Raw genomic sequence first — 27,413 nt, 5'->3', positions numbered from 1 at the left:
AGTGGTCCTTCTAAAGAATGGGATGTGGATGCAGAAAATCCTGATTTGGAGCTCTCTCTTGCTGCCCTGAATATTGAGGCTGAATCTGGAAGTGGAATTGGTGCATCATCTTCTTCAACACCACCATCCAATGTTGAGCATTGTGCTGCTTCTATTTTTGATGAGGATTGTTATGATGAGGATTAGTCTTTTGTCTCTATAGTTCTTGCAGCCTTATAGTCTTTGTTGTACTTGCAACCTCATATACTAATATAAATAAAGGTTGATTTTGAGATTTTGCCCTTGGATATATAATAAAGGTTGCTTTTGGATTTTCTTATATTTTTATTTTCATTATGTGATCATTCATGACTCATGAGTAAATGTGATGTAAAGTTAATCTTAATGTTTAAATGTAATAAATTATAATGTATCATTAATGCTTTATGATTGCACATATATATAATAATTTTTAAATATTTTTAATATATATATATTCGTGTTTCCCCGTTTCCTAAATTTGGGGAGGTCGCGTTTCGTATCGCTTCCCGTTTCGGAAACTCGTTTCCGTTTCCCCGTTTCGTGCAACTTAGATTTATACAAAAAAATAAAGAAAGAAATAAAGAAGCTTACCTCATCAACGCTCGCTCATCGTAATCGACTGGACTGCTGCCCTAGCAAGCATCTCCACTAACAGGTACCAACCACCCTCATTGGCCACCGCACTACGGCAACCTCAATTCGCTGCCCTATCCCTCACCGCCCAAATCTCTGCACTATTGACGTTCTCCGCAGCCCTGTCTCTCACTACCCGCGTCCACCGCCACAGATTTCGCAACTGACTACCGCCACCCTTGCCACTGCATCCATTTTTTTCCACCGTTGAAGCAACACAGTCGCCACTACGACCAGACCAGTGCCCTGTCTACATGCTATTCCCTGCAATATTAAAAATTCTATGTACTATTCTCACTGTTAACCGCTACCTTTACAACAACCACCAAGTCAATTTTTTGTTGCCGCTATACCATCCACCAATCAGTAATTTCCGCTGCAATTCTGTGTTGTTTTACCACAGTCCATACAGTTTGTACGTTGATATTAATATGGTTATACTATAATATTATTTTCAGGAAAATTTAACTTTCAATCTGAAGGGGTATGCCCATACAATATATTGATTGGTCAAATTAATTAACAAGGTGTTGGACTTATATTATTACTTTAAATAAACTTGCACCTACTTAAATTATCAAGAGGGGAAAGTTTGGAAAGTGGTGCATAATAAAAAAAACTTTTCTTAAATTGTTGGGACATCGCTTTAATAAAGTACAAGTATATATATATATATATAAGAAAAAGTCAAGTTATAAAGTTAAGTGAATTATATATATATAAAGGGAGTGCCCGAGTTGAGTTATAAAAGAAAAATATTAAAAAGTTGCCTATTGTTAACATCCTAGTATTGTTGACCTAAAATTATTAATAAGGCAAAATAGAGTCAATCATTAAAGAGAAAAAAGGAATGGAGTCTAATTCAGAAAGGAAGGCCAAAAGATTCCCAAAAACATCATATAACTATGCCTCAATGTTATTTAGAATTAAAGGGTCTATTGTGGGAAAAAGTGTTACTATCGCTATCTCGTCAGCCGAAGATAAAAAATACATAAAACCTAAAATCACATACCAATTATGATTCCTGAGTCAAATATAATCGAAAAATTACTCTGTTATAACAACAAAAAATATGAAATAACCAATTTACAATTAAACATTAGAGATTATACATTCACATCACAATTCTCAGTTCAAAACCTATGGAGCAATCAAGGTGACATTCTTTTAGGTTCAGCCTGGATGGCAACCTTAGTTTCCTTCATCTTGAATACGAAGAAGAATTTTTTCAAATTTTCTTACAAAAGGAAAAAAATAACGCTACAAGATATTACAGTGAAGCCGAATTCAGTAATAGCAGAAGCCACACTAGATATCCCAAAAGTAATTTTTCAATAAGGTAAAAATGTACTACAAAACTATGTTGCAGGAAACGTGGTCTAGAGGTCCGTTTCCATACGGAAACAGGTACGAAACGCGGAAACGCGTTTGGTACGGTCGTGAAACGCGTTTCTGGTCGTACTGCCACGTTTCCTGAAACGGAAACGTGGCCAGTACGGCCGGAAACACGTTTCACGGCCGTACGACCCACGTTTCCTCATTAACTTGTGTTTTTTTTAATATATTTTTTTTAATTTGTTTTTTAATTTACTTTTAGGGTATGTTAGTGACTTCTTGTTGCTTCTAGATGCGTGTCTAAAGTTATAAAAGTGAATTTTTGCCCTAGCGTTGATATGCAGTTCATCAGGAAGTTTGACGGATATGCAGTTCATGGTAATGTTAAATTCTTACAGTAAAAGTAATATTCTCCTTTATTTTGCATTTTCATCCTTTTACTTAAATTTTTAACATTACCATGAAATGACTCAGGATGTTTGAGAGTGGTTTTGCCCTCATTGGATTTCATATGGAGAAAGTAGAATTTTAGATCTCACTCAAAATCCAGCAGACTTATTTGTTTTTCAGGATTTCAAGATTGGAGGGATTGCAATGTTTCCATTGGATTTTATCATGTACTAGGGTATGGAACTTGTATTTAATCAAGAGAACCAAGCCCTCTATGCATGGGAAACTCCTAATAATCAAGATCATGTAGGGTACTAGGGTATGAAACGTGTATTTAATCAAGAGCACTAAGGTCGTTCGACTATGTAGGATGAGACTCCCAATACAACAATGGTCCTTCTAAAGAATGGGATGTGGATGCAAAAAACCCTGATTTGGATCTCTCTCTTGCAGCCTTATAGTCTTTATTGTACTTGCAGCCTTATAGTCTTTATTGTACTTGCAGCCTCATATATTAATATAAATAAAGGCTGATTTTGAGATTTGGATATATAATAAAGGTTGCTTTTGGATATTCCGATATTTTTATTTTCATTATGTGATTATTCATGATTAAATGTGATGTAAATTAAATCTTAATGTTTAAGTGTAATAAATTATAAAGTATCATTTATGCTTTATGATTGCACACACACATATATATATATATATAGATTTAAATATTTTCAATATACATACATATATAATTATATATATATATATATATATATATATATATATATATATATATATTCGTGTTTCCCCGTTTCCAAAATTTGGGGAGGTCGCGTTTCGTATCGCTTCCCGTTTCGGAAACTCGTACCCGTTTCCCCGTTTCGTGCAACTTAGCTACAAAATATGCAAAGAGAAGTTGACAAGATCACTGCTGAAAGAAATGAAGAAGTTTCTCGGCTTAAAGACCATAGTGAAAAACTATTGACGCAAATTAAGAAGCTTAAAAAGGAAAATAAGTCGTTAAAAGACAAGTTAGAACATTAAATTCAAGAGGACGTATCAAAGTCACCAGTCGTAATAGCTCCAGTTCAGGATAAAGGAACGAATATCGAACCAATCAATACCACAACTCAAGAAGAGGATAATTCAGTGGAAGGAAAAATACACTTAGATGTTGCAGTTCAGACGATGAACATCCCAAGTGAAAGTTTTGTAACCAACGCAACAACATCGTCACCTAAAGTAAATCAGAATATTGCCACACACATGATAAAGGAAAGACAAACCAAAAGAACTCCTTATCTACATCCAAATCACAAGAAAAAACATCTCAATCAATCTACAAAACTGTATCACTTAGAGCATAAACAACATGTTCCACAGAATACTGAAGTTGGCACAACTGAGTCCAATGATAACAGTTCATTTCAAGTTTCTAATAACTAAAGATTCCATAAAAGATTAATTTAGGATGGTCATATCCATTTTCAGTTCGACAATTTTGTTTATCACTCAAAACATCATATCAACTTGTATCAACGAAGACGACAGCTCTGAGGCAAGAAGACATTCGAAACAGAAGAAGGGATCAAGCCTTTTCATCAATCAGCTTTGAGGACAAAGTTTTTTGAGAAAGGCAATGTTATGAATAAAATATATATATATATAAATAATATAAATATAAATAATGATGATAATTGTAATAATTATTAGTTTTAAAATTATTAGTAATTAGTATTGAACAGGCATATCTAAATGGGACATGACCTTCCATGAAGAAGCACCTGCCTAGGATATATAAGCAGGTCCTCATTCACATTTGTAACACCATATTCTAATTCATACATTTTTAATATATATTCATGTATCTTCAATGGAGATCTACATATTCCAAGTCTTTTGGAGTACTTAAATTGAAGTATGAACTTTGTTCGCCACAGCTCACTTAAAAAATTAATTTTGGAGAGCTCTTGAGGGAGAGTCCAGGATTTTTGGGAAACTCTCATCCTGTTTGCTAGTTTTGGTGTTGAGACTATACACCCTAGCTAGTCTGAACTTTGCAGCGGAATCACTCAAATTTTGTCATTGAGCTTCATTGTTGGAGGAGTAAAACACAATGGAAATGATGGAGTAAGTTTCCATGGTGTTATCAGTTGATTTTATACCCTAATATGGGGTATTCTATATCTCTTTTACAGGACGATTTTCCAAGCCAAATCTGAGGGCCGAGTTCTGCCATTATTCAATAGGATGAGTTGGTGAAGAAGGGGCCAAGTTCTGGGTTCATTTGAAAGTCAAACCTCTGCTGCTTACTAGGCATAGGGCTGAGTTCTTATTGTGCTTGCTGGGCCGAGTCTTTCTGGTCAAAGGACTAAGTTTATCCACAGAAAAATGGTCGAGTATATCCCTGTATGAGGGCTGAGTTTGGTTGCTTATCTGAGGCTGAGTTCTACCGGAGGATGGGCCACATTCATACCTGTTAACAGTAGACACAAACCTTTTCACTCATTGGCCAAGTTAGCTGCTATAAGAGAATTTTTCGTGGGTTGAGTTCGTTACATCTTGGGGTCGAATTACAGCCTGTCATTTGCAGGTCGAATTGCTGGTCATAAGAGGGTTGAGTTCCCTGTCTTATTGAGCTGAGATAATTTGCTGTATGTGGGGAATAACTTTCTGAGTTCTGTGTATCATATTCATGGCTGAGTCTATGCTGTAGCTTCCATAGGTGAAAAGACTATATTTCTGGTACCTTCTGGGTTATGTAACAGCCACTTATTAGTTATCAGTCTGCTTATTTTCTCAACCTATTTCACTCATTATTGCTGGGGCACATTTTAACAGTGGTATGTACCCCTTCATAGTCTGATATAAGTTATATATCGGTGGGTTGAGGCATTTTCATTGTGAAATTGAAATTGTGTTACTGTGTTTACTTTCATTGAATTAAATTGCAAAAGTGCATCTACAGCCATGTGTACACAAACTGTTTGACAAAACTCCTTACTGATAGAACCAACAAAACTCAAAAAAACTTGTGGAAAAATTTTAGGTATCCCAAGGGGTATCTTACACTTGGATGGACAAGTGGGTCTATCATAACCTTTGAACCTAAATCTACTCCATTTCTCTTCAAATGTGTTACTCCTTGACCCCAAATGCCCCAAAAATATATCGTTAAGCTAAGGCATTGATCTTCTATCCTCCGTCATCTTTTTCTTTTTAAACCCTTTAGATTGTTTTGTTGGGGTTTACTCTTTGAAATCACCTTGTAATTTCTTGATTGTGTGTGGTTGGCGACCTTTCTTGACCCTTTAAACTCAAAATCCTGAAACTATCTTCAAAGCCCTAAAAACCCTAGCAATTTTGTCTCAGAGAGAACCCCCCTTGAGCCAGAGGAGAGCCAACCAGAAGAGAGAACAGGGTTTATGAGGTGAAAAGTGCTCCTCTTAATTACAAAATGTCATGCGCTTGAGCTTTAGGGCTTTATCCCAAGGAGTGTGAGATTTTCTTGTACCAGGACGGGAAACACAAATGGAAAATAACGCATCCAGTCATGAGCAACCCCACACTTCTATTTTTAGCGAGAAGAAAGATCGCATCAAAATAATACTACAAAACATGAGGCCATAAATACTATTCACCTTGTCATTCTGTCTGATATCATCCAGCTGCATCTGATCCTTTTTATGCTTTCGGCGCTCATTAAGAGGATAGGGATCTTCAAGAACATCAATTTGATCCAACTGAAAATCACCAGCTCCAGGAACATGAACCTGTAAAATAGTGCAAAAAATATTCTTAGACTTGGGCATAAAAATGCATGAAAGTAAAGAAAGATACTTTTGTATGATATCGTACCAGCTGATTAATAGAAAGATTCCGTGCCCGGACATAGCCTGATATTAGAAGAGTACTCCTCCCAGCATCTTGCTCATATGCTGAAATATCAATCTGAAAGTGGAAATTTAGAAGTGTGACCATTACCGTTTAATAGTAGAGGTCAACTGAGATTGGCATCAAGTAATATGATCACAATTCATCAACCAACCAACCAACAATTTACGATAAAATATTCCATCAAAAGAAACATCTTTATCTTCTCACTTTACCCAAAATAATAGTTATAACTTATAACTTATTTTGTTCAATCTACAGGAGCAATGGTATGCAATTCTTGTAATATCATCGAGGAACGTTCATCATAGTGCTTTGAAGTTTAAAATTTAAAGAATTTGAATTTAATGTTTAAAATATAAAACTTTACAATTTTCAAAAAATAAAAGCACGCAACTTTTGAGAGTGAAGAGGTGGATCAAAAAAGACAAATAGAGGATATAATATGACAAAACAGTAATATTATTTTACACTTGAAAGCCAGACTACAACTTTTACTTTCAACTTTCACTCTTACAAACCTGTAAGTTGTTAATTTTTGGCAGCTAGGGAGAAATCCCTTAGTCCTCCCTCCTAATTGAGCAAGCAAAGAAAAAAATATATATAGATATATTTATTTATTGAGAAGAATCAATTATGATCTCACTTCAAGTCGGCCTTAAACCTTGGAGGGAAAAATATTTAATAAAATTCAAATTTTCAAATTCAAGTCAGCTCATTTGATCAAGTCGGCTTGGCAAAAAGTCATGTCCTTTCGAACCCTCAAACAACTATAAATAATCTATTGTGTTAGTCTCTTTGAGATAAGAAATTTGCACTTCTCTGCAATTTTTGTTTGATCTGCAATTTTTTGGATGGTCACAGGTTTCTCACATATCTACAGGACTCTCGCTCTTGGGATAGGATCACTGTAATGATTCAGATATCTCGCATTCTTATTGATTACAGGACTTTGCACTGTCTACAGATGTTTCGCATATGCCACAAGTCTCATGCATCCGCTACAAGGTTTTTGTCACAGGTCTATACCTTCGCATATGGTCTATACTCTCACGTATTTTGCTACGAGACTACTCTCGCTGTATATATATATGATCTCGCATGACAATTCAGTATGGTGATTAGATGACTCTCGCATGACAATTCAGTATGGTGATTAGATGACTCTCGCATGGCATTTCCGTTTGGTAACTCTTGCATGGTATTAAAGTATGATGGTTCAAAGTACATCACAACAAGAGGTATGCTTTTGGTAAGATCTGTGATATCTCGCATTCCAGATGTATGTTATCTTGCATTTCAGCATGGTATGCAATTGCATTACAATGTATCACCGTTCTATGGTATCTATCTACAGTGCCTGCTTTCAATGTTAATTCCATGATGCGTATCATCAATGGCATTGCTCTACTATGTATTTATGGATTAATCTATACTCTCCGTAATAACATATTCAACTCTGTGGTGGTATGGACGTATGTATATATATCTGGTGTGGAAGACAGTGTTTATAGATGACATGGTAGAACCTTGGTATGGCAGATAGTATGATATGGCAGACATTGCTATGATATGGGAGAACATATATTTCACATGGCAGATATTGTTTTGATATGGCAGAACATATTTTTCACATGGCAGACATTGTTTTGAAAAGGGAGACAGTATGTATATATGTGACACGGCAGACAGTGTATGCATGACATGGTAGATTCCCCAGGTATGTATGGACATAGAAGAACATATTGATATATTTGTATGGCAGACATCATATATTTAACATGGCAGACACCACCTATGGATGTGTATCTCTGTATAGTCTCATATCTCCGTTACATATTTATTGTGATACTTTGGATACTTTGCATAATGACAAAGATGCCTGTACTATGTCCCATGTGATTTAAGACCTCTACTGCTCGTGATATAATGTCACCTTGATAGCAGAAGATATAATACTTAGTGTCAAAGGTGAATCAGTAATGGATTACAGTGACAGGAACAACATTGTTATGCAGTGACAAGGATAACAAAGCTATGCAATAGCATGAACAATATGCTTGATGGCAGCAAACCATGATATGGCAGCACCACTCCTGCTCTCATGATAACATAATCTCGATCTTCAGGTGATAGTGATTTTGTTATCAATATCAGTGTTTGAATCTTGTTCACAAACGAAGTTTTGAACGAGATCTGTTTAGTACTTAGGTAGCCCGATATGAAGGATTATGTCTCATAACATTGTACTTTGTATCTCCGCCAAACAATTGATTAATATCTAATAGAAGAAGAATAATAGAATTCCGGGTTTTCCCCCTTTGTGGAGTTTTGCCCTGGGCTCCGACCAAATCTTGGTGTCTCTATTTGTGCATGCTTTTCTTCAGTTGTTCCTTTATGTTCCGCTGTATTACTGATGTTATTGTTCTTTCTACGTAATTGCATATGATAAAATAATGTTATAATGTTGTGCGGCGAATTCAATATGTAAAATTCAAATGATGTAATGCAATTACCAAAGCAAATAACAATGAAGCCCTAAGAATAATTAACATAAGTGAACTTGTAACAAAAATTAGGGGTGTATATTACTATGATTACTAGTTGGGGGTCTCTCTGAAATTAATTTATGTAAGTGCAGAAACAACTTGAAAATTACTTCAGTTATGGTGCCATGAAACCCATAATGGAGCTGAATTTTTTACACACTTGATTCTGTTGAAAACAGCCGCAGATAAAGTAATTAGACACTTGCACGAGATGGGAGATTCCAAATTACTGGACTGAGCAAATGACAAGAGCCAGATTACAAATTTGTCTCCAGAACCTATCATGCATAGAACTCTGGAGGTAAAGAGTCTGTTTGTAATCACTTTGACACACATTTTCAGTGAGCTCAACACAAAAGCATATCATCTCTGTAAGGCATCTCTCACCTTGCAGGAGGGATCATTGGCTACACAGAAATTCAGGGGGGATGAACAATATTCTGAAGCATGTTTTTCCCTCTTCTGAAAATAATGACTGTTTGTATTGGGATGTTTATGTTTTCTGAGAAAAATATTTATATGCTGTTTTGGGATATTCAATGGATATCCTCAGAAAATGTTAAAGGCAATGTCATATATTAGACCTGTTTTTCTTTCTGGAAGACTGCAGCATGTAGATTCAGGATAAGTTTGAGCATATTTCTAGATATTTGGCAGGAGCCAAGAGACTTGTCAACATATATTTTGATTTCAAACTTGACATATCAAATATAATGTTATTTTTCTTCGAAAAATAAAACTTCTTGAAAATTGAAGTTACTTGGTACTCATATGAGCATGTCTATGTTGTACAATCTCATATTATGTGTGTGCTATGAAAAGAAAATTCCTCAATCTGAATCATACGTTAGCAGGTAAGTATAGGAGGCTGTAATAGCCACATGGCTGCATCAAACTAAAAACTACAGAAATTGCATTACATTGAAAATCAATATTAAATAGACCATTTACATTTTCATTCACTTGAACCTTAACGAGGAAGAGTGCTTCTTTCTCCACTTGGTCTCGAGTCTCAACTCCTACATCATAATGCAGAAAGTTCTCAGATAATGAGAATTCTTTTATCTCTTGTTGTTCCAACCTGGATACTGTCATTGCTCCCAGTTACACCTCATATTGTATGAGGATTCACATTTGTGATTTTCATCACATTCATGGAGTCGGTTGCTGATAACTTTGGAGTTTTTGGATGGACATAGGGTAATACATATCCATGGAGCCTCTTCACTTCTTGGTATTGGATTATTTGAGTACAAGCTTTGGTAAAGGAGATTCAATCCTCTGTAGTGGATGGTCATCTAGTGGTTTGGTGCTGTTTTCACAACTTTGCTTGATTGATCACTCTCTCGACATATGGATGCTTGCCACTTCATATGTTATATTATTCTTGGAGTGTCCTAGTGATCTTGCATGATGGTGGTGTTACAATATCGATGTCAGTAAGAGGAGGTGCTCTACAAGGTCTTCTTTGTTGAGTCTATAGTGGAGCAGAGACAGAGAGGAGCAGGGACAGTGATCCAAAGGAAGTTTTCCAAATCTAGAGAGGCAGCAGCAAGAGACCAAGTTATTCCCATTGAGGGAGCGCAGAGGACTGCGCAGTCAGCTTCAGAGGCAATTCAATCTAGCTGGGCAAAATCGATTCTTCGAGAAGGCCGAAGAATCAATTTCCTCAATAGAGACAAGCAAAATGACTTCATTAGAGGCAGTTCTAGACTAAACGTCCAAGGGTCTACGAAAGCACTGCTCAGAAGCCTGCGCAGAGGGTCCAAGAGGACAAGTTTCTGAAGCAAAGTTGTGTCGCGGTTGCTTGTGGAGGAAGGCAAATTCCCTTAGATAATTTTGGCCAATTTTTTCTTATTGTTTGGATTGCCAATTGGGCATCCATAGATTGTACTCAAATTTCACTGTTGCATAATAATATAAAACCCTCCGCTGCTACACCGGTTTTCCCAAGTTGGATTTTTTCGGGGACATTTCTCCAAAAATAACTTTGTTAATTTGTATGTGTGTTCTAGCATTTCTCAGTTTCCAGTGCTATTATTTTCAGCCATTTAATTTGTAAAGGTTGCAGTGTGATTTATTCGATATTTGTCATAGCAAATAAATTGTTAAATTCTTTAACAATTAGAAAAATCTATAACAGTTGTTGCAATAGGATTTCAAACTTGAAATTTTCACATGGTATCAAAGCCAGGTTGACCAGTCAGGAAGCTCAAAAGCGAACAAGAAAATTTTGTTGTTCAGAGGGAGCAACAAGCCGATATTTCCTAGTGTTGTGCAATACCCATAGCTTTTAAAACCGGGACCGGTGACCGGACCGGTCCACCTAATGAACCGGTTTACCCACTGGAACCGGTCTAACCGGGACTGGTTTGGTCTAATTGTTGGTCAAAGGCAGAAAATTCGAATTGCCTAGATTAATGATTCCGGCAAGCAGAGAGAGCAAGAGCAGCAGCATGCTAGATTTTCACTGAGCAGATTCCTTGGTTGGACGGAGAGGGTTTTGCAGCAATTTTCAGCAACAGAATCAACATTGGGTGGAAGAGAAAAGCACACACAGTAGAGAGAAAATTTCTCTCAAGGGATCTCGAGCTTCAGAGATCTGATTTTTCTAGGCAAATTGGCAGTAGTTGTGAGCAAATCTTCTCACTCCAAAAGGGAGTGTCAATAGCAGAAGAAGCAACCAAGCAGAGGGAAAGAGGGAGTTTTCGACAAATTCGAGATGGCCACAATTGGGCTCAAAGATCAAGACAGATTGCACGTTGCCTCGAAGTATGTCATTTGGAAGGCCAGAATTTCCCTTCTCCTTGTTGGGCATGGTATGAAGACCTATGCAGAGAACGTGGTAGCAATACCCCAAGATGTGCATCAGTAAAAGGAGTACAAGAAGGAAATGGTGAAGGCGAAGCAAATGATCTTGGATGGAGTTCGAGATCATATAGCCTCGCATGTTTCTGGCAAGAATATTGCCAAGGAAATGTGAGATGCTCTCTCCACAATATATCAGAGTTCTTCCAAGCAGCGAAATATGTTTCTCCGGGAGAAGCTAATAAGCATCAAGATACGGAAGTGAGAAGGCATAGATCCCTTCCTGACGAGGATTCAAGAGGTCCTAAATCAACTATCAGTCGTTCGTTGGGGAGGCGCCCCAACCCAGAAAGCTTGTACGATTGGCACTAAATAGTGTCTCGAAGGAATGGTAAGTGTTTGTCCAAAGTATTTTGGGCAGGGACACTTTCCCTGGATGGGACAAGATGTGGGCCGATCTACAACAAGAGGAGTTGAGACGATGTTAATTTTAGGTATGTTCTATGCTGAGAACAAATTTACTTCAATTTTCCATATTAGCTCAATATCAATTCCAGATTAGCAATCACATTTAGCATGATAGTAAATGCAGATAGAACATAAACATAAATCGCAGAAAACAAGCCAAAACAAGAGGACACAAGATGTGGCCCCAACCAGGGACAAACCCCAATGTGGGGAAACCCTTGATCAATTCTTCTTATGTTCTTCAATAGTTCAGCAGAGAGAGAGATAGTACATATACATCAGAAGTCAACATTTTGACTTGTCAAAATAAGAGCAGAGATATTCTCTAAGAAGATGACACTTGAGGTAGCAGATCTGAACCATGCTATATACCTATCACTGTGCTGCACCATGCTGCATCCATCATCATTGTGCTGCACCTCATCACTATGTTTCACTCATCATCCCCATGATGCATCCAACAGTGTGTTGCATCAACCATGTTGCATCCTACAATGTGTTGCATTCATTATCACCATGCTGCACTCAACAGTATGTTGCATTCATTATCAACATGTTGCACTTATCATTATGTTGCACCCAACATACTTATGATGCACTTCCTTACACTACGTTGCACTTATCATCACCATGCTACACCCAATAGTGTGATGCATCAACCATGCTGCATCCTACAGTGTGTTGCATTCATTATCACCATGTTGCACTCAACAGTGTGCTACATTCATTATCACCATGCTACACCCAACATACTTATGTTGCACTTCATTACACTATGTTGCACTTATCATTATGTTGCACCCATCATGTTGCATCCATCATCACGCTGTCACCTACATCATCACTATATGCATATTGCAATACATCCCACAATCCATCTGGCCTTCATACAATCCTTCAATGAACACAACATTATAGGACTGCTTACTACACTAGTTGTCTGACTTGATAATGCAGCCCTTAGACAACCCTTGAAAACCTTTGTTGCTAGCTATGGCCTGTGGCCTAGCTCAACAGCAAGATAAGCATATGGACAACGAACAGCATTATCACTAGCTACATTTGTTATTCAGCTTGTCATCATATAACAACGGCTTCATTACTTGACCAAAGCATACAATATAAGACCCCTTCTTACTGCTACGTCTATGGTCTCTTGATTGCGGATTAAGGGCTAGATAAACAGCAGCTAGGGCAGCTTTGTAGCTACGAACTAGGGCCTATATTAGCAGAGTATAAAACTCCTCTTAGCTATGTATTAGGACCAGCTTAGGACAATGAATATTGAGCTGCTTCCTTGATAGCGAAGAGCCCTCATTCTTATCTAAGGCTAGGGTATAGGACTAGGTCTAATTGTGCGAGAAGAGTACTACAACTAGGGCTCTTGTGGAACATTCTATGGCAGCGTATGAAAGTTTCCTTAAAGCTCCTCCTGACCATGTTAAGGGTTGTCCTCCATGACAGCATTAAGGTTACTTCATTGACTGCATTAGGACTTTCATATTAGGGAAGCGTAGAGCCTATCTTCATAACTGTGTTAGGCCTTCATCTCCATGCCAGAGTTAGGAGTTAGGGCATCTTCTTCTTAGGGCAACGTATCATCTTAAGATCTCTCCTCCCACCAAAACCCAAAGACAAGTGGAGAGGAAGAGATCACAAGAGGTGTGTTACAAATGACTTGCAAGCCACCTTTTTTATAGTAAAACGTTGAGGATAGATGGCAGCAATTTGGTTGTTGGCCGACCTTGACAAATTGACCCATAACACAAATAAATTCATATCTCCATGAATACATATCGAAACCTGATGATCTTTAGATCAATCCTACACCTATCGATGAGAGGAATCCACGAAAAATATCAGCTGCCATGAATAAGATGACCCACATGGAGTTCCTCCCTAGTTGCCAATTTTAACACTCCCTCTCAACTAGGGAGAACTCCATCAGCTAATCCATCTGCCAGACTGTACTATCTTTGCCATCAGTGCCCTGCACTGCTCTGCTCTGCTAAACTAAGAAGAAGAAGTGATCGAGAATGTATCATACCATCCTCCACTGACCCGAAGTCAATCCCATATAAAAGAGAGTGTCTCATACCACTCTTACTGACCCAAAGTCAGTTCCAATAAAGAGAGTGTGTCATACCACTCTTACTGATCTGAAATCGGTTCCAAATAAAGACAGTGTATCATGATTCATACCACTCTTACTAATCCGAAATCAGTTCCAAAAGAAAGGGAGTTATATCACTCTTACTGACCCAAAGTCAGTTCCAATTGATCCCAGATCAATATCATCCTAGCATAGGGAGTACGGTAGTTACACGATGCATCCATCGGTACTACTATGGTCCCTATCCTCATTTCCCTACTCATTGGCCAAATGAGAGGTACTTCCCATGACTCCCAGACTACATGGGTAGGATGTGTCAGCAGGAGAAGGATGAACCACTCATCCTGCCTACATGTCGTCGTGGGGTATCCCAGGGGAAAGCTAAACCACTCACCCTGTACAAAACAAATCACTAAGGAAGGCTGAACCACTCATCTTGCCTACACAGCAGACCACTAGGGGAAGGTTGAACCATTCACCCTATGGTTTCTCATCGAAGTAACCCCAAACCCCCCAGAGCTCAATGTCCATGTTATACAGGACCTTTAGGAGAGAACCTCTCCACGACTCCTAGTCCTTCTCGGAAAGTCAAGAATTTGACCTTTCCCAAGGGCTTCATCTGAATATCGGCGACCTGCACATTAGTCTCAATACGAAGGAGCCTCCTTGCTCCTTGTTGTACCATGTCCCAGATAAAGTGGTACCTGATGTCTATATGCTTGGAGCGATCATAGAACACGAGATTCCTCAACAATCGAATCCTCCTCTAGTTGTCACAGAAGATCATGATGATATCCAACACGTGTCCAAACAGCTCACAAAAGAGCTTCCACAACCAGAAAACTTCACACGAGGCCATACTCGCAGCTATGTATTTGGCCTCAGCGATGCTCAAAGCAACCGACTCCTGCTTCCTGCTCATCCAGGATATCAAAGCAAAATCCAAAGAGAACCAGCACCCATAAGTGCTCTTGCAATCCTCCACATTGTCTGCCCAATTAGCATCAGAATAACATGCAGCTTCACATTTCCGGTAGTGTATCTCAATCCATGAGAGATTGTGCCCTGAAGATATCTCAAATGATTTTTGGCACTAATCCAATAAGACTCAACCATATATGAGCTTAACAAGCTAACTGCAAAACATATATCCAGACGGGAGTTCACCAAGAACATCAATGCTAGTATGAGTTTATGAAACTCAGAGGCAATTCCCAAATCAGGTTCGGCATCACTACCGCATAACTTCTTTAAGTTAGGCTTCATCGAGGTAGTTACAGGCTTGCAATTCATCATTTTAAATCCGAAATCCAACTCCCTCTTACTTTTGCAAATGAGAGGGTTTGCACCTGTTAGAAAGAGGTCGTCCTCATAAGGTGCCAATATGAGAGGTCTATCATCCACAACCTTCAAGTAATGGTTTGGATCAGCTTCACTCCGAGTGAATTTCAGCTTCATCAGCTAGTTATCAATCCTCTCATATCAAGCCCGGGGTGTTTGCTCTAAATCATAGAGAGATTTCTTCAACCTACATACATGAGATTCCCATTAATGAATCTTAAACCCCTCAAGTTGTTCCAAATCTGTGGACTTGCTACATGAGGGGAATGGTCCCTTTGCAAGTTTTACTTCGGTACATCTCGGACATGTACCTCCATGCTCTTCTTGAATTCAAGCATCCCTTTCCCCATCTGACTCACATCGGTTAGGGCCCCATAACGAGCAGACCCCCATTGGACTTCCTACAACTTGATACAAATTGCCAAACCTGAACTTCAAGAGTAAAAGCATCTTTAAAAACTCCTTTTTCAAATACGTACCTTTCTATCGATGAATGTCTTCCATTGCCGAAATGGACACCAGGTTCTTCTTGAGATCAGGTACATATACCCTGATCCAATTGAAGACTAGCATTCCCTACACCCTACGGGATAGGTGGCATCGTCTCCAAGAATAATCTCCATGATTGTTTCCTTCTCTATCAGATTACAGAGCGCTTCCCTGTGTCCGGTGAAATGCCTTGAAGCACCACTATCAATGTACCACTTTTCCAAAGTGTCCAGAGGAGAGGTAATAAATAGGGCTTGCTTATACAAAACAACATTTGATTTTTCATGCCTGGAGATCCTTGCTTTCTTGAAGAGTCGATCATTTCACTGATGACCTACATTCTTTTTTCCTTTGCCATTGTACTTGTCATTACTTTGATCATTGAAGATGCCCCTGGAATGATTGTTATCATCATCAAGTCGTGTGTCACTTCTATTTGGACACTCCTTCACATAATAGCCAAACTTAAGCAAGGCATCTTCCTTTCCTTCCACCCTTAGTGTACTTGTTCTTTGTAGCTAGTGCATTTTCTGAAGGCTCTGGGATTTTACCCTTTACGATGAGGAACCCATTAAGCCTTTCACCTTGTCCAACTATCTTCAGTGATTGCTCTTTCACTCTTGCTTGGGCTTTGTCTTCACCTCAGCTCTGATTCCATGTTAATTTTGGGTATGCTCTACGATGAGAACAAATTTACTTCAATTTTCCATATTAGCTCAATATCAATTCCAGATTAGTAATCACATTTAGCATGATAGTAAAATGCAGATGGAACATAAACATAAATCGCAGAAAACAAGCCAAGACAAGAGGACACAAGATGTGGTGCCAGCCAGGGACAAACCCCAATGTGGGGAAACCCTTGATCAATTCTTCTTATGTTCTTCAATAGTTCAGTAGAGAGAGATGGTACATATACATCAGAAATCAACATTTGTACTTGTCAAAATAAGAGCAGAGATCTTCTCTAAGAAGATGACACTTGAGGTAGCAAATCTGAACCATGCTATACATATCACTGTGTTGCACCCATCATACCATATCCATCATCACTGTGTTGCACCATGCTGCATCCATCATCACAGTGTTGCACCTCATCACTATGTTGCACTCATCATCACCATGCTCCACCCAACAGTGTGCTCCATCAACCATGCTGCATCCTACAGTGTGCTACATCCATTATCATCATGTTGCACTCAACAATGTGTTGCATTCATTATCACCATGCTGCATCCATCATGTTGCACTTATCATTATGTTGCACCCAACACATTTATGTTGCACTTCATTACACTATGTTGCACTTATCATCACCATATTGCACCCAACAATTTGTTGCATCCTACAGTGTGTTGCATTCATTATCACCATGCTGCACTTATCATTATCCTGCACCCAACATACTTATGTTGCACTTCATTACACTATGCTGCACCCATCATGCTGCACTTACATCATGCTGCATCCATCATCACGTTGTCACCTACATCATCACTATATGCATATTGCAATACATCCCACAGTCCAACTGGCCTTCATACAATCCAACAATGAACGAAGCATTATAGGACTGCTTACTACACTAGCTGTCTGACTTGATAATGCAGCCCTTAGACAACCCTTGAAAACCTTTGTTGCTAGCAATGCCCTATGGCCTAGCTTAGCAACAAGAGAAGCATATGGACAACGAACAGCATTATTAGTAGCTACATATACTATTCAGCGTGTCAACATATAACAGTAGCTTCATTACTTGACCAAAGCATACAATATAAGACCCCTTCTTGCTGTTGTGTCTAAGGTCTCTTGACTGCGGATTAAGGGCTAGATAAACAGCAGCTAGGGCAGCTCTGTAGCTACGGATTAGGGCCTTCCTTAGGGCCTATATTGGCTAAGTATAAAACTCCTCTTAGCTGCGTATTAGGACCACCTTAAGACAACGAATATGGAGCTCCTTCCTTGATAGCGAAGAGCCCTCATTCTTATCTGAGGCTAGGGTATAGGACTACGTCTAACTGTGTGAGAAGAGTACTACAGTTAGGGCTCTTGTGGAGCATTCTATGGCAGTGTATGAAGGCTTCCTTAAAGCTCCTCCTGATCGTGTTAAGGGTTGTCCTCTGTGACAGTGTTAAGGTTACTTCATTGACTGCATTAGGACTTTCATATTAGGGCAGCATAGAGCCTATCTTCATAACTGTGTTAGGCCTTCATCTCCATGCCAGCGTTAGGAGTTAGGGCATCTTCTTCTTAGGGCAGCGTATCATATTAAGATCTCTCCTCCCACCAAAACCCAAAGACAAGTGGAGAGCAAGAGATCAAAAGATGTGTGTTACAAATGACTTGCAACCCACCCTCTTTTTATAGTAAAACGTTGAGGATAGATGGGGGCAATTTGGTTGTTGATCGACCTTGACGAATTGACCCATAACACAAATAAATTCATATCTCCGTGAATAAATATTGGAATCGGATGATCTTCAAATCAATCCTACACCTCTCGGTGAGAGGAATCCACGAAAAATATCAGTTGCCATAAATAAGAGACCCACATGGAGTTTGGCCCTAGTTGCCAATTTTAACAGACGAGCTCTACTAAAGAGCACTATCAGTGGAGACAACAACAAGGGCATGAAGAATGAGAAGGAAGGGGAGAATGCAGCCCTAGCATCGAAGGGTCCCATTCAGGGGCAAGGGGGAGAAAAAGAAGAAGAAGGACATGTCAAAGGTCAAATGCTTTAGATGTGGTGAGCTTGGTCACTACAGTACGCAATGTCCTCTTAGGAAGAAGGGCAAGACAGAGAAGCAGGGTCAGGCAATAGTGTTTGCGGAGATAGACAAGTTATCCCCCAAGTTGGAGGAAGACTTTGCAATCTTTGCAACTATACCTCTCAAAGACAAGTGGGGCGATACAGAGCTATAGTCCCAGAGCAGCTTAGACTTAGGCAAGACCCTTGAAGTGTCCTCCTCATGGATCATTACTTGGCTACGGGGACCCACAGTATTCAGTAACAAGATGGGTCAGTGTCAATAATGCAATGAGATTCCAGAGTGACAGTTGCAAACTAGTAGCAGTCAAGTGATGAGGAGCACAGGGCAGGGTTGGCAACAGTGCACAATGGCATAATGCAGAGTCAGCAGCAACGCAGATTCTTCAGTGACAATGCAGAGGCCAGTAGTAGTCAGGACTCAAGAGACAAATGCATCATACTAAACACAGTTGATTCAGTAATTTGGATGCTTCTCAATTGTTGTTTTTGCAGTTGCAGCGGCAACAAATGAGAGGGAGTCACAGTGCATATGCAAAGTTGGCAACAGTATGGCAGTGTCAACAGGAGCACGGATGCAGCATCATGGCAGTGTCAACAGCAGCACAGATGCAGCATCAGAGTTGCGGAGTGGTTGGTGGGCCAAATATTAGCAGCGTGACAAAGGGTGGTACAAAAACAGGGTGTTGTGGCAGTATGTGCAATACTAGAGAGAACACCTTCCTCGCTAAGAGGGAGTGTTAGTTTCTGTAGCATCGAAGTTGTTCTAGTCTCGAAACTTTGTGGAGAGGCTAAAACACATGCAATCTCCATAACCCAAAAATCATTTTTGGAAATTCCACTAGAAGTCTCTTGATTAGATTATTAGCCTATTTTTAATTATTTCCTAAGTCTAAACTTAGGGAAATGGGTTAATTAATTAGAATTAACTGAGATAACGTGAGAATTCTCTAGAAACTCACACAGATCTACAAGGAATTAATATGGGCCTTTGATTAAGTTTTAATCTTGGTTGTTGGTGCTCCAACAAAAGATTATAAAAAGAAGTCGATAGGTAGATGGAGAACAAACTTGTGAGAACCACAGAGAGTTCGATTTCCGTGAAGAGTTCAATTTTCCAGAAAGTCAGTAGTGTTGGAAAAGTTCAAGATTCAGTAGGGAAGCATAGACACAGAGGGGCACGACCAATGATTCAGAGGAAGTTTTCCAAATCTGAAGAAGCAACAGCAAGAGGCCAAGTTATTCCCAGTGAGGAAACACAAAGGACTGTGCAGTTAGCGTCAAGGGCAATTAGATTTAGCTCGGGAAAAATTGAATAAGCTTCCAAAGGCCTGGAAAGTCTTCCAGAAGGCCAGAGAATCATTTTCCTCACCAGAGACAAGCAGAATGACTTCATCAGAGGCAATTTTGGACTAGACATCCAAGGGTTTGCGCAAGCACTGCGTAGAAGCTTGCGTAGAAGGTCCAGGAGGACGAGTTTCTGAAGCAAAGTTGTGTCGGGATTGCTTGTGGAGGATGGGAAATTCCCTTAGATAATTTTGGCCAGTTTTTTCTTGTTGTTTGGATTGCCAGTTCGGCATCCTTAATTGTACTCAGATTTCACTATTGCATAATAATATAAAACCCTCAATTGTTGTACTAGTTTTCCCAAGTTGGGTTTTGCCGGGGATATTTGTCCAAAAAAAACTGTGTTAATTTGTATGTGTGTGTACTATAATTTCTCAGTGTTAGCGCTATTATTTTCAGCAGTTTTATTTGTGAGGGTCGAAGTGTGATTTATTCGATATTTGCAATAGCAAATAAATTGTTAAATTAATTAACAATTAGAAGAATTTATTACAGTTGTTGTAATAGGATTTCAGACTTGAAATGTTCACAGTATGTATCTCAAAATATGCTTGGCAGCTATCCAATGGTCATGACAACGCTCTAACTGTAATTGACTAATAATGTTTACAGCAAAGCATATATCAGGTCTCGTATTCATCAAGTACATCAACGTGTTGAAATATGTAACTAGGTTCCTTCTTCGTAATGACATATGTAATCATGATTTTATGTAATTGATGTAAAGAAGAAAACTAAAATTAATTTGTTATGCTTGATGCATGGGTTTCATGCTCAAGGAATTTTCTTTTGTAGGTAAAGATCCCATTGAGAGCTTCTAGGGCTTGTCATGTGGTCTACAAGTCAAATGAGTCTTTATCATGTATAAGAAACCCTTCTTGGGCATGTTACATATTAGAAAAGAAATTATATTAGTCAAGGAAACCCCTCCAAGACCAAGTATACAAGCTACAAGTCAAGTCGGCTTATATGCATCATCAAGCTGGCCTGCCATTGAAGTCGGCCTATTTTGGAGCCCAACAATGCCTATATAAAGGAGGACTCGGCCTCTCTTAAGAAGACTCACTCAAGCATCACAGAAGTTCAATCTCGATACAAGGAGGCTCATATCCTAGTGAAGAAAGGAGAAGTAAAAGAAGAAAAAAATAGACTTATTTCAGCCTGTTTTGGGACATCTCTCTCACACATGCGGACTGTATCTAGGGCACACTTTCCGCTGCAAAAGGACGAAATTACAGTCAGTTCAATAATGAATATCAAGTGTCAAAGAAGTGTGGAAAAGTAAGCTGAATTGTTACAGAAGAAGTCTATATCCCAGCAAAGAAGAAAAGATAAGAATTTGTCCATATTTTAGGTCACACATGTGACCTAGGGTTTCTACAGAAAAGATCGAAACTACAGGTCTGCAACTGTGAGCCGAAACTCTGATTTGGGCCGAAATCTGAAGCAGAGGATTAAGGTTGACCAGTTTTGACTTAAAGGAAGAGAAGTGCTTTAAGAAGAAGCTTTGACTTGGTCTTGGAGGGATTGTTGGTCAAGGGTCTAGGTATTGGAATTCGTCAATCAAAGATTATATAGAAGAAGAATTTGAGTGGGTTTTCCTCTCAAGATTGGAGAGGTTTTGGCCCTGGTTGATCGCCTATATCTTGTCTTATTGTTCTTTGTGACTTGGTAGTTGCTTGATAAAGAAAACACCAATAATAACAAGAAAGAGAAGAAGCTAAATAATTGAAGTAAAAATACTACACAAACAGTGATCAAAAAGAGAAAAATCACCTACACTCGCTGCCCCTACATTTCTCAACATGGTATCAGAGCAAAGGTGTCAAGTCAAGAAAGGACAGTCAAAATTCGAAGTGATAGAAGATCATCAAGGGCATCAATCATCAAGTACATCCTCTCATCTCCAAAAAGGCAATGATTACATCATAATCTTGAAGGAAGTCTCTAGAAAAGAGATCCCAAAAGACCCTACCTCTGCTCAAATAAAAGAGATCTGCAAATTGAAGCATCTTGAAGTCTACTCATCCAACAGAAGCAAAAAAGAAAATCATTGTCATCATCATCAAGGTTTCAAAGTTTAATCAACTTCTGACCTGAAAACAGTGAAGAAATTACAGTGAACTATATCAATGTCTCAAGAAGTGAAAGCCCTGATTTAAAAATCATAGCAATTCAAGACCTTTGGCAACAGAAGCAAACATCTGGGCCTTAAAGTAAAGGAGTGTTTTTCATCCCCTCAAGAAGCAGCAATCGAATTTATGGGCATCATCTAATTCCTCAAGAAGAACATTAAAGATGAATCGTACTCATAACACTAATCGAATTTATGGGCATCATCTAATTCCTCAAGAAGAACATTAAAGATGAATCGTACTCATAACACTAATCGACCCTAAGAAGTTCAGGCAGCAGTCATACACTCATTCTTGTAGCACAATCTGTCATTCAAAAGGACTGATAATCCTCTATATATTTTTAAAGCAGTCAATTCAAGGATAAGTGCAACAAAAACGATCCCCATTATGAAGTTTTGTTGCATGGAAGACCTGTAGCCATAAAGGTAGCAGAAAGGAGCTACAATCATTCCATGTCTTAAAGAAACTCATGAACGAGCAGGTCACATCAAGAAAGCAGCAAAAGAAAGTCTGAAAGATAGCAAAACGGACAGCAAAGATACCTTTGTGAAGAAAACATGGCATCACAGGTAGGTATCCATGAGGTATATATGATATTTTTGTTATTGTTAAGGGTCCATCATAAAATGTTATAGGATTGAAGTTATGACTCTAGGGTTTGTGTAGATGGCTCATAAGAAACCCTAGTATTTAGAAACCTAAAACTTGAAGTACTCGTTCCCTATGATTTGACTACTGGGGTTTAGGATTCTAAGGCATGGGAGAAATCCTAGTGTGACGTAATATGATTTAGGATTTGTACCTAAGAAACCCTAGGATGACGTCTTTGTTGCATAGAAACCCTAGAAGGATAACTTGACATCATGTTGTGGCATTGTATTCTTTGCTTGGGGTACTTGTTAAGTTATATTGCAGGTACAGCAAGTAAAGATGGATGGGCTGATCCTTTGAGAAACATGATGGAAGACGGGAACTATACAGACCCTTAGACACTACTCATGATAGAAAAGAAAATTTAAAGATGAAAGATCTCTGCCATCGCTGAAGAATGATAGGATGCATCTTAGTAAGAAGGCATCATGGTAAACATACAATTGAAGCAAGAGCTCATGTCATAGCTGAAGTAAAAGTCTACATACTTGTAGTAGTCATCATAGGAAAGAGTATCTCTTGTTAACCTCATTAGAAGCATAAGAAGCACTTCTGGAAGAAGGAAGTCATCTAGTATAGATCTCATCATACATCATTAAGGAGCATTTGCAGTACAAGGATATTCAAGATCCTTCATAGGAATCTTCATTAGAAGGTTCATCCCTTGGAAGAAGCGTCTCGCTACGAATAACACCTTGGATGGGATTCACAATTTGGAAGAATGATGGTATGATGACTAAGAAATGCAGCATGTCGAGATAGTTGAATTTCTTTCAATAAACGAAAGGAAGTTGCTGGAAGAAATCTAGATGACCAAGAGAAGGAAAAAGAGGTATGTACGCATATGTTTGATAAGTTAGGTCATTATATAGTTGCAGATAGCATGAATAGATACTCTACCTCATGAGTATGATCAAAGGAAAGGGTTCTCTTCTGAAAAAGCATAATGGCATGATTCACATATTGACTAAGATGAAATCAACATAACATGTCCTCATATAAAGTATGAGGTCGTTGACAAAGATGAAGGAACTATGATTGGAAGTTCCCAGGAAGCAATATGTGAGTAAAGAAAAACAAAGATCGTGAAAAATGCAACTATCAAGGCAACCAACACCTAATGACTAAGAGAGTTGGCCATGATATCTCCATGGGAAAGATATGAAGACCTCGGGAAAGTCTGGAAAGAAAGAAGCCCTTGAAAATTGAATATCTTATAGATATGTCAATATGAATGCAGGATGTTGATGCTGCAACAAGTAGATGTCATGATAAAGGGCCATCACAAAAGGTAATTTTTTATTTGAGGTTTATTTATGATTTTTGAACAATATTTGGATGGGCTAACATCGGGCTACCTAAAGAGAGGTGTGGATGTCATCTACAACTGATACTCATGTGTAAGGATGGAAGATTCCGAAGGATACATGACGTGGAAAAGATAGTTGTATGAGGAAAAGCCAGATATGGTCTAATGGATCACTTTCTGATGAAAGAAAGGATGACATGACTAAGATAATTTGAGAAGGAAAGTGATGTATGGCCAATGACCTACGAAGAAGTCCCAAAAAGATGAAGGCTCCACAATATTGAAAATGAAATTCATTAACATCAAATGGAGGAGCTCTACAAGCAGTTGAAGGTCACATGATCTCCACCAAAGAAGAAATGTTTGCTACTAAAAACAAATCCCTAGTTAAGAGGAAGCCTGGAAGCAAGTTTCTAATTAAGAAGCATGGAAACAAGTCCCTAGTTAAGAGGGAGCTTGGGTACATTCGTTTTATAAGAATGGGTACATTCCTTCATAGGAATGGGTATATCCTCCCTAGTTGAGAGGGAGAGATAGATGCATCATTCTTATCTTCACTTGGGAAGAAAGAATGGAGGATTGGGTAAATATATGGCATCGAATACTCTTTGAGGATGTGGTAGGGCATCCATGATAAGAGTAGTTGTAGAGGACCGATATTCTTTGACTGGGAATCCAAGATAAGAATAGTCCTGGAAGGACATACCCTGTGAACACCTGGGTGGGGTATGCTCCTTGAGAGACAATGATGAAGGTGTATATAAATCATTGGTCTTGCCAAGATTGTGCTTTGATCTTTTGGAGAGATAGAGTTCTTATTCAAGGCCTTGTTATGTGACAATGTTGGATGATATGATGCTATACAAATGGGTTAACAATCTAACTCTTCTTATGAGAATTCTTCAGATTCAGAATGTCCAAGTACCTTGTATGGATTATGAATACCTCCCTAGTTAAGAGGGAGTGTTGAAATATGTAACTAGGGTCGGTCTTCATAATGACATATGTAATCATGATTTTATGTAATTGATGTAAAAAAAAAAAAAAATTGGTTTCATGCTCAATGAATTTTATTTTGTTTGTAAAGCTCCCATTGAGAGCTTCTAGGGCTTGTCATGTGGCCTACAAGTCAAATGAGTTTTTATCATGTATAAGAAACCCTTCAAGTCAAATGAGTCTTTATCATGTATAAGAAACCCTTCTTGGGCATGTTACATATTACAAAAGAAATTATATTAGTCAAGGAAACCCCTCCAAGACCAAGTATACAAGCTACAAGTTAAGTTAGCCTATATGCATCATCAAGTCAGCCTATTTTGGAGCCCAACGACCTTATATAAAGGAGGACTCGGCCTCTCTTAAGCAAACTCACTCAAGCATCACAGAAGTTCGATCTAAAGACAAGAAGGAGCCTCATACCCTAGCAAAGAAAGGAGAAGTAAAAGAAGAAAGAAAATAGAATTATTTCAGCCTGCTTTGGGACATCTCTCTCACGCATGCAGACTTTATCTAGGGCACATTTTCAGCTGCAGTAGGACGAAATTATAGTCAATTCAATAAGTAATATCAAGTGACAAAGAAGTGTGGGAAAGTAACCCGAATTGTTGCAGAAGAAGTCTACATCCTAGCAAAGAAGAAAAGAGAAGAATTTGTCCATATTTTAGGTCACACGTGTGAACTAGGGTTTCTGCAGAAAATATCAAAACTACAGGTCTGCAAATGTGAGCTGAAATTCTGAATTTGTGCCAAAATCCGAAGCAAAAGATTAAGGTTTACCAAGGTTGACTTAAAGGGAGAGAAGTGCTTTAAGAAGAACCTTTCACTTGGTCTTGGAGGGGTTGTTGGTCAAGGGTATAGGTATTGGAATTCGTCAATCGAAGATTCTATAATTAGAAGAATTTGTGTGGTTGATCGCCTATATCTTGTCTTATTGTTCTTTGTGACTTGGTAGTTGTTTGATGAAGAAAACACTAATAATAACAAGAAAGTGAAGAAGCTAACTAATTGAAGTAAAAATACTCCACAAACAATTATCAAAAAGAGAGAAATCACCTACACTTGTTGCCCCTAGATTTCTCAACACAACGAGCCCAGCAACGTACGATAGCTTGCCCCTAGATTTCTCAACACAACGAGCCCACCAATGTACGATAGCTTGTAGGATCAACGAGACTAGAGTCGGAGCTTCTCAACTTCTTGATATTTGTGATCATGGGGGTGGTCATAGGCTTGGAATCCATCATACCAAATTTTTGTAACATCTTGATTATATACTTACCTTGACCAAGATATATCTCACCAGGTTTATGGAAAACTTCCAAGCCCAAGTAATAGTGCATGAGTCCAAAATCTTTCATTTCAAATTTTGTTGCCAACATTTTCTTGCATTCTAGGATTTTGTGCTCCACACTTGTAATAAACATATCATCCACATATAGTAGTATAATGACTGGTTCATTCTTTACTATCTTGATGTAGGGGTTTGCATCAACAAAATTTTTGAAGAACCCAATCCTTAACACATATGCAACCATCCTTGCATACCAAGCCCTAAGAGCTTGCTTTAAGCCATATAGAGATTACTTGAGTCTACAAACATGTGTATCCCTACAATTTATCTCAAAGCCTTCTGATTGTTCAATAGATACTTCTTCATCAATGGTTCCATTTAGGAATGTTGTTTCAACATCCAATTGATGGATATTTCATCCCATAGTAGCAGCGAGCAAAACCAAAAATTTAATTGTAGTATACCTGGCAGTAGGAGCAAAGGTTTCTTCATAATCTATTCCTTCTTTTTGGGAGAAACCCCTTGCAACAAATTTGGCTTTGTATTTGTCTATGCTTCCATCTACGACATGTTTAATTTTGTAAATCCATTTGGAAGTGACAATAGATTGTCACTTGGTCTAAGAACATTCTCCCAAACCCCATTCTTCATGATGGATTGATATTCTTCCTGCATCGCTTTCTTCCATTCTTCTTGATAAGCAGCTTCTTCAAAGGTAGTTGGTTCTGCTTCAATTAACTTCATCATGTATGTTGCATATCTTGAGTATCTCTTCAGTGTTTTGCTCTCTCTAAAAGTTCCTTTAGTTGCTCCATGTACTTCAGGATCTTCAAGTGTAGCTTTTAACCAATTTGGCCTCTTCTTTGTTTTGGGAA

At 38.5% G+C, this 27,413-nt stretch overlaps 1 protein-coding gene across 1 annotated transcript in view; it reads right to left on the bottom strand.

The window, feature by feature from the left end:
- Positions 1-27,413, bottom strand: part of LOC149234827 (pre-rRNA-processing TSR1-like protein) — a 280,880-nt gene that overhangs the window by 141,487 nt on the left and 111,980 nt on the right. Inside the window, exons 10-11 of the mRNA XM_089371955.1 lie at positions 6,232-6,324; positions 6,015-6,146 (exon numbers count right to left, since the gene is read on the bottom strand). Coding sequence (XP_089228081.1) covers positions 6,015-6,146; positions 6,232-6,324 — 225 coding nt within the window. The remainder of the gene's footprint in view (positions 1-6,014; positions 6,147-6,231; positions 6,325-27,413) is intronic.

This window comes from Pinus tabuliformis, chromosome 8 (genome assembly GCF_031772625.1).
Source record: "Pinus tabuliformis cultivar Carrire ecotype Pingquan chromosome 8, CPIR1, whole genome shotgun sequence".
Lineage (NCBI taxonomy): Eukaryota > Viridiplantae > Streptophyta > Pinopsida > Pinales > Pinaceae > Pinus > Pinus tabuliformis.
The sequence above is the reverse complement of the archived record's forward strand: the minus strand, read 5'-3'. Positions and strand labels throughout refer to the sequence as shown.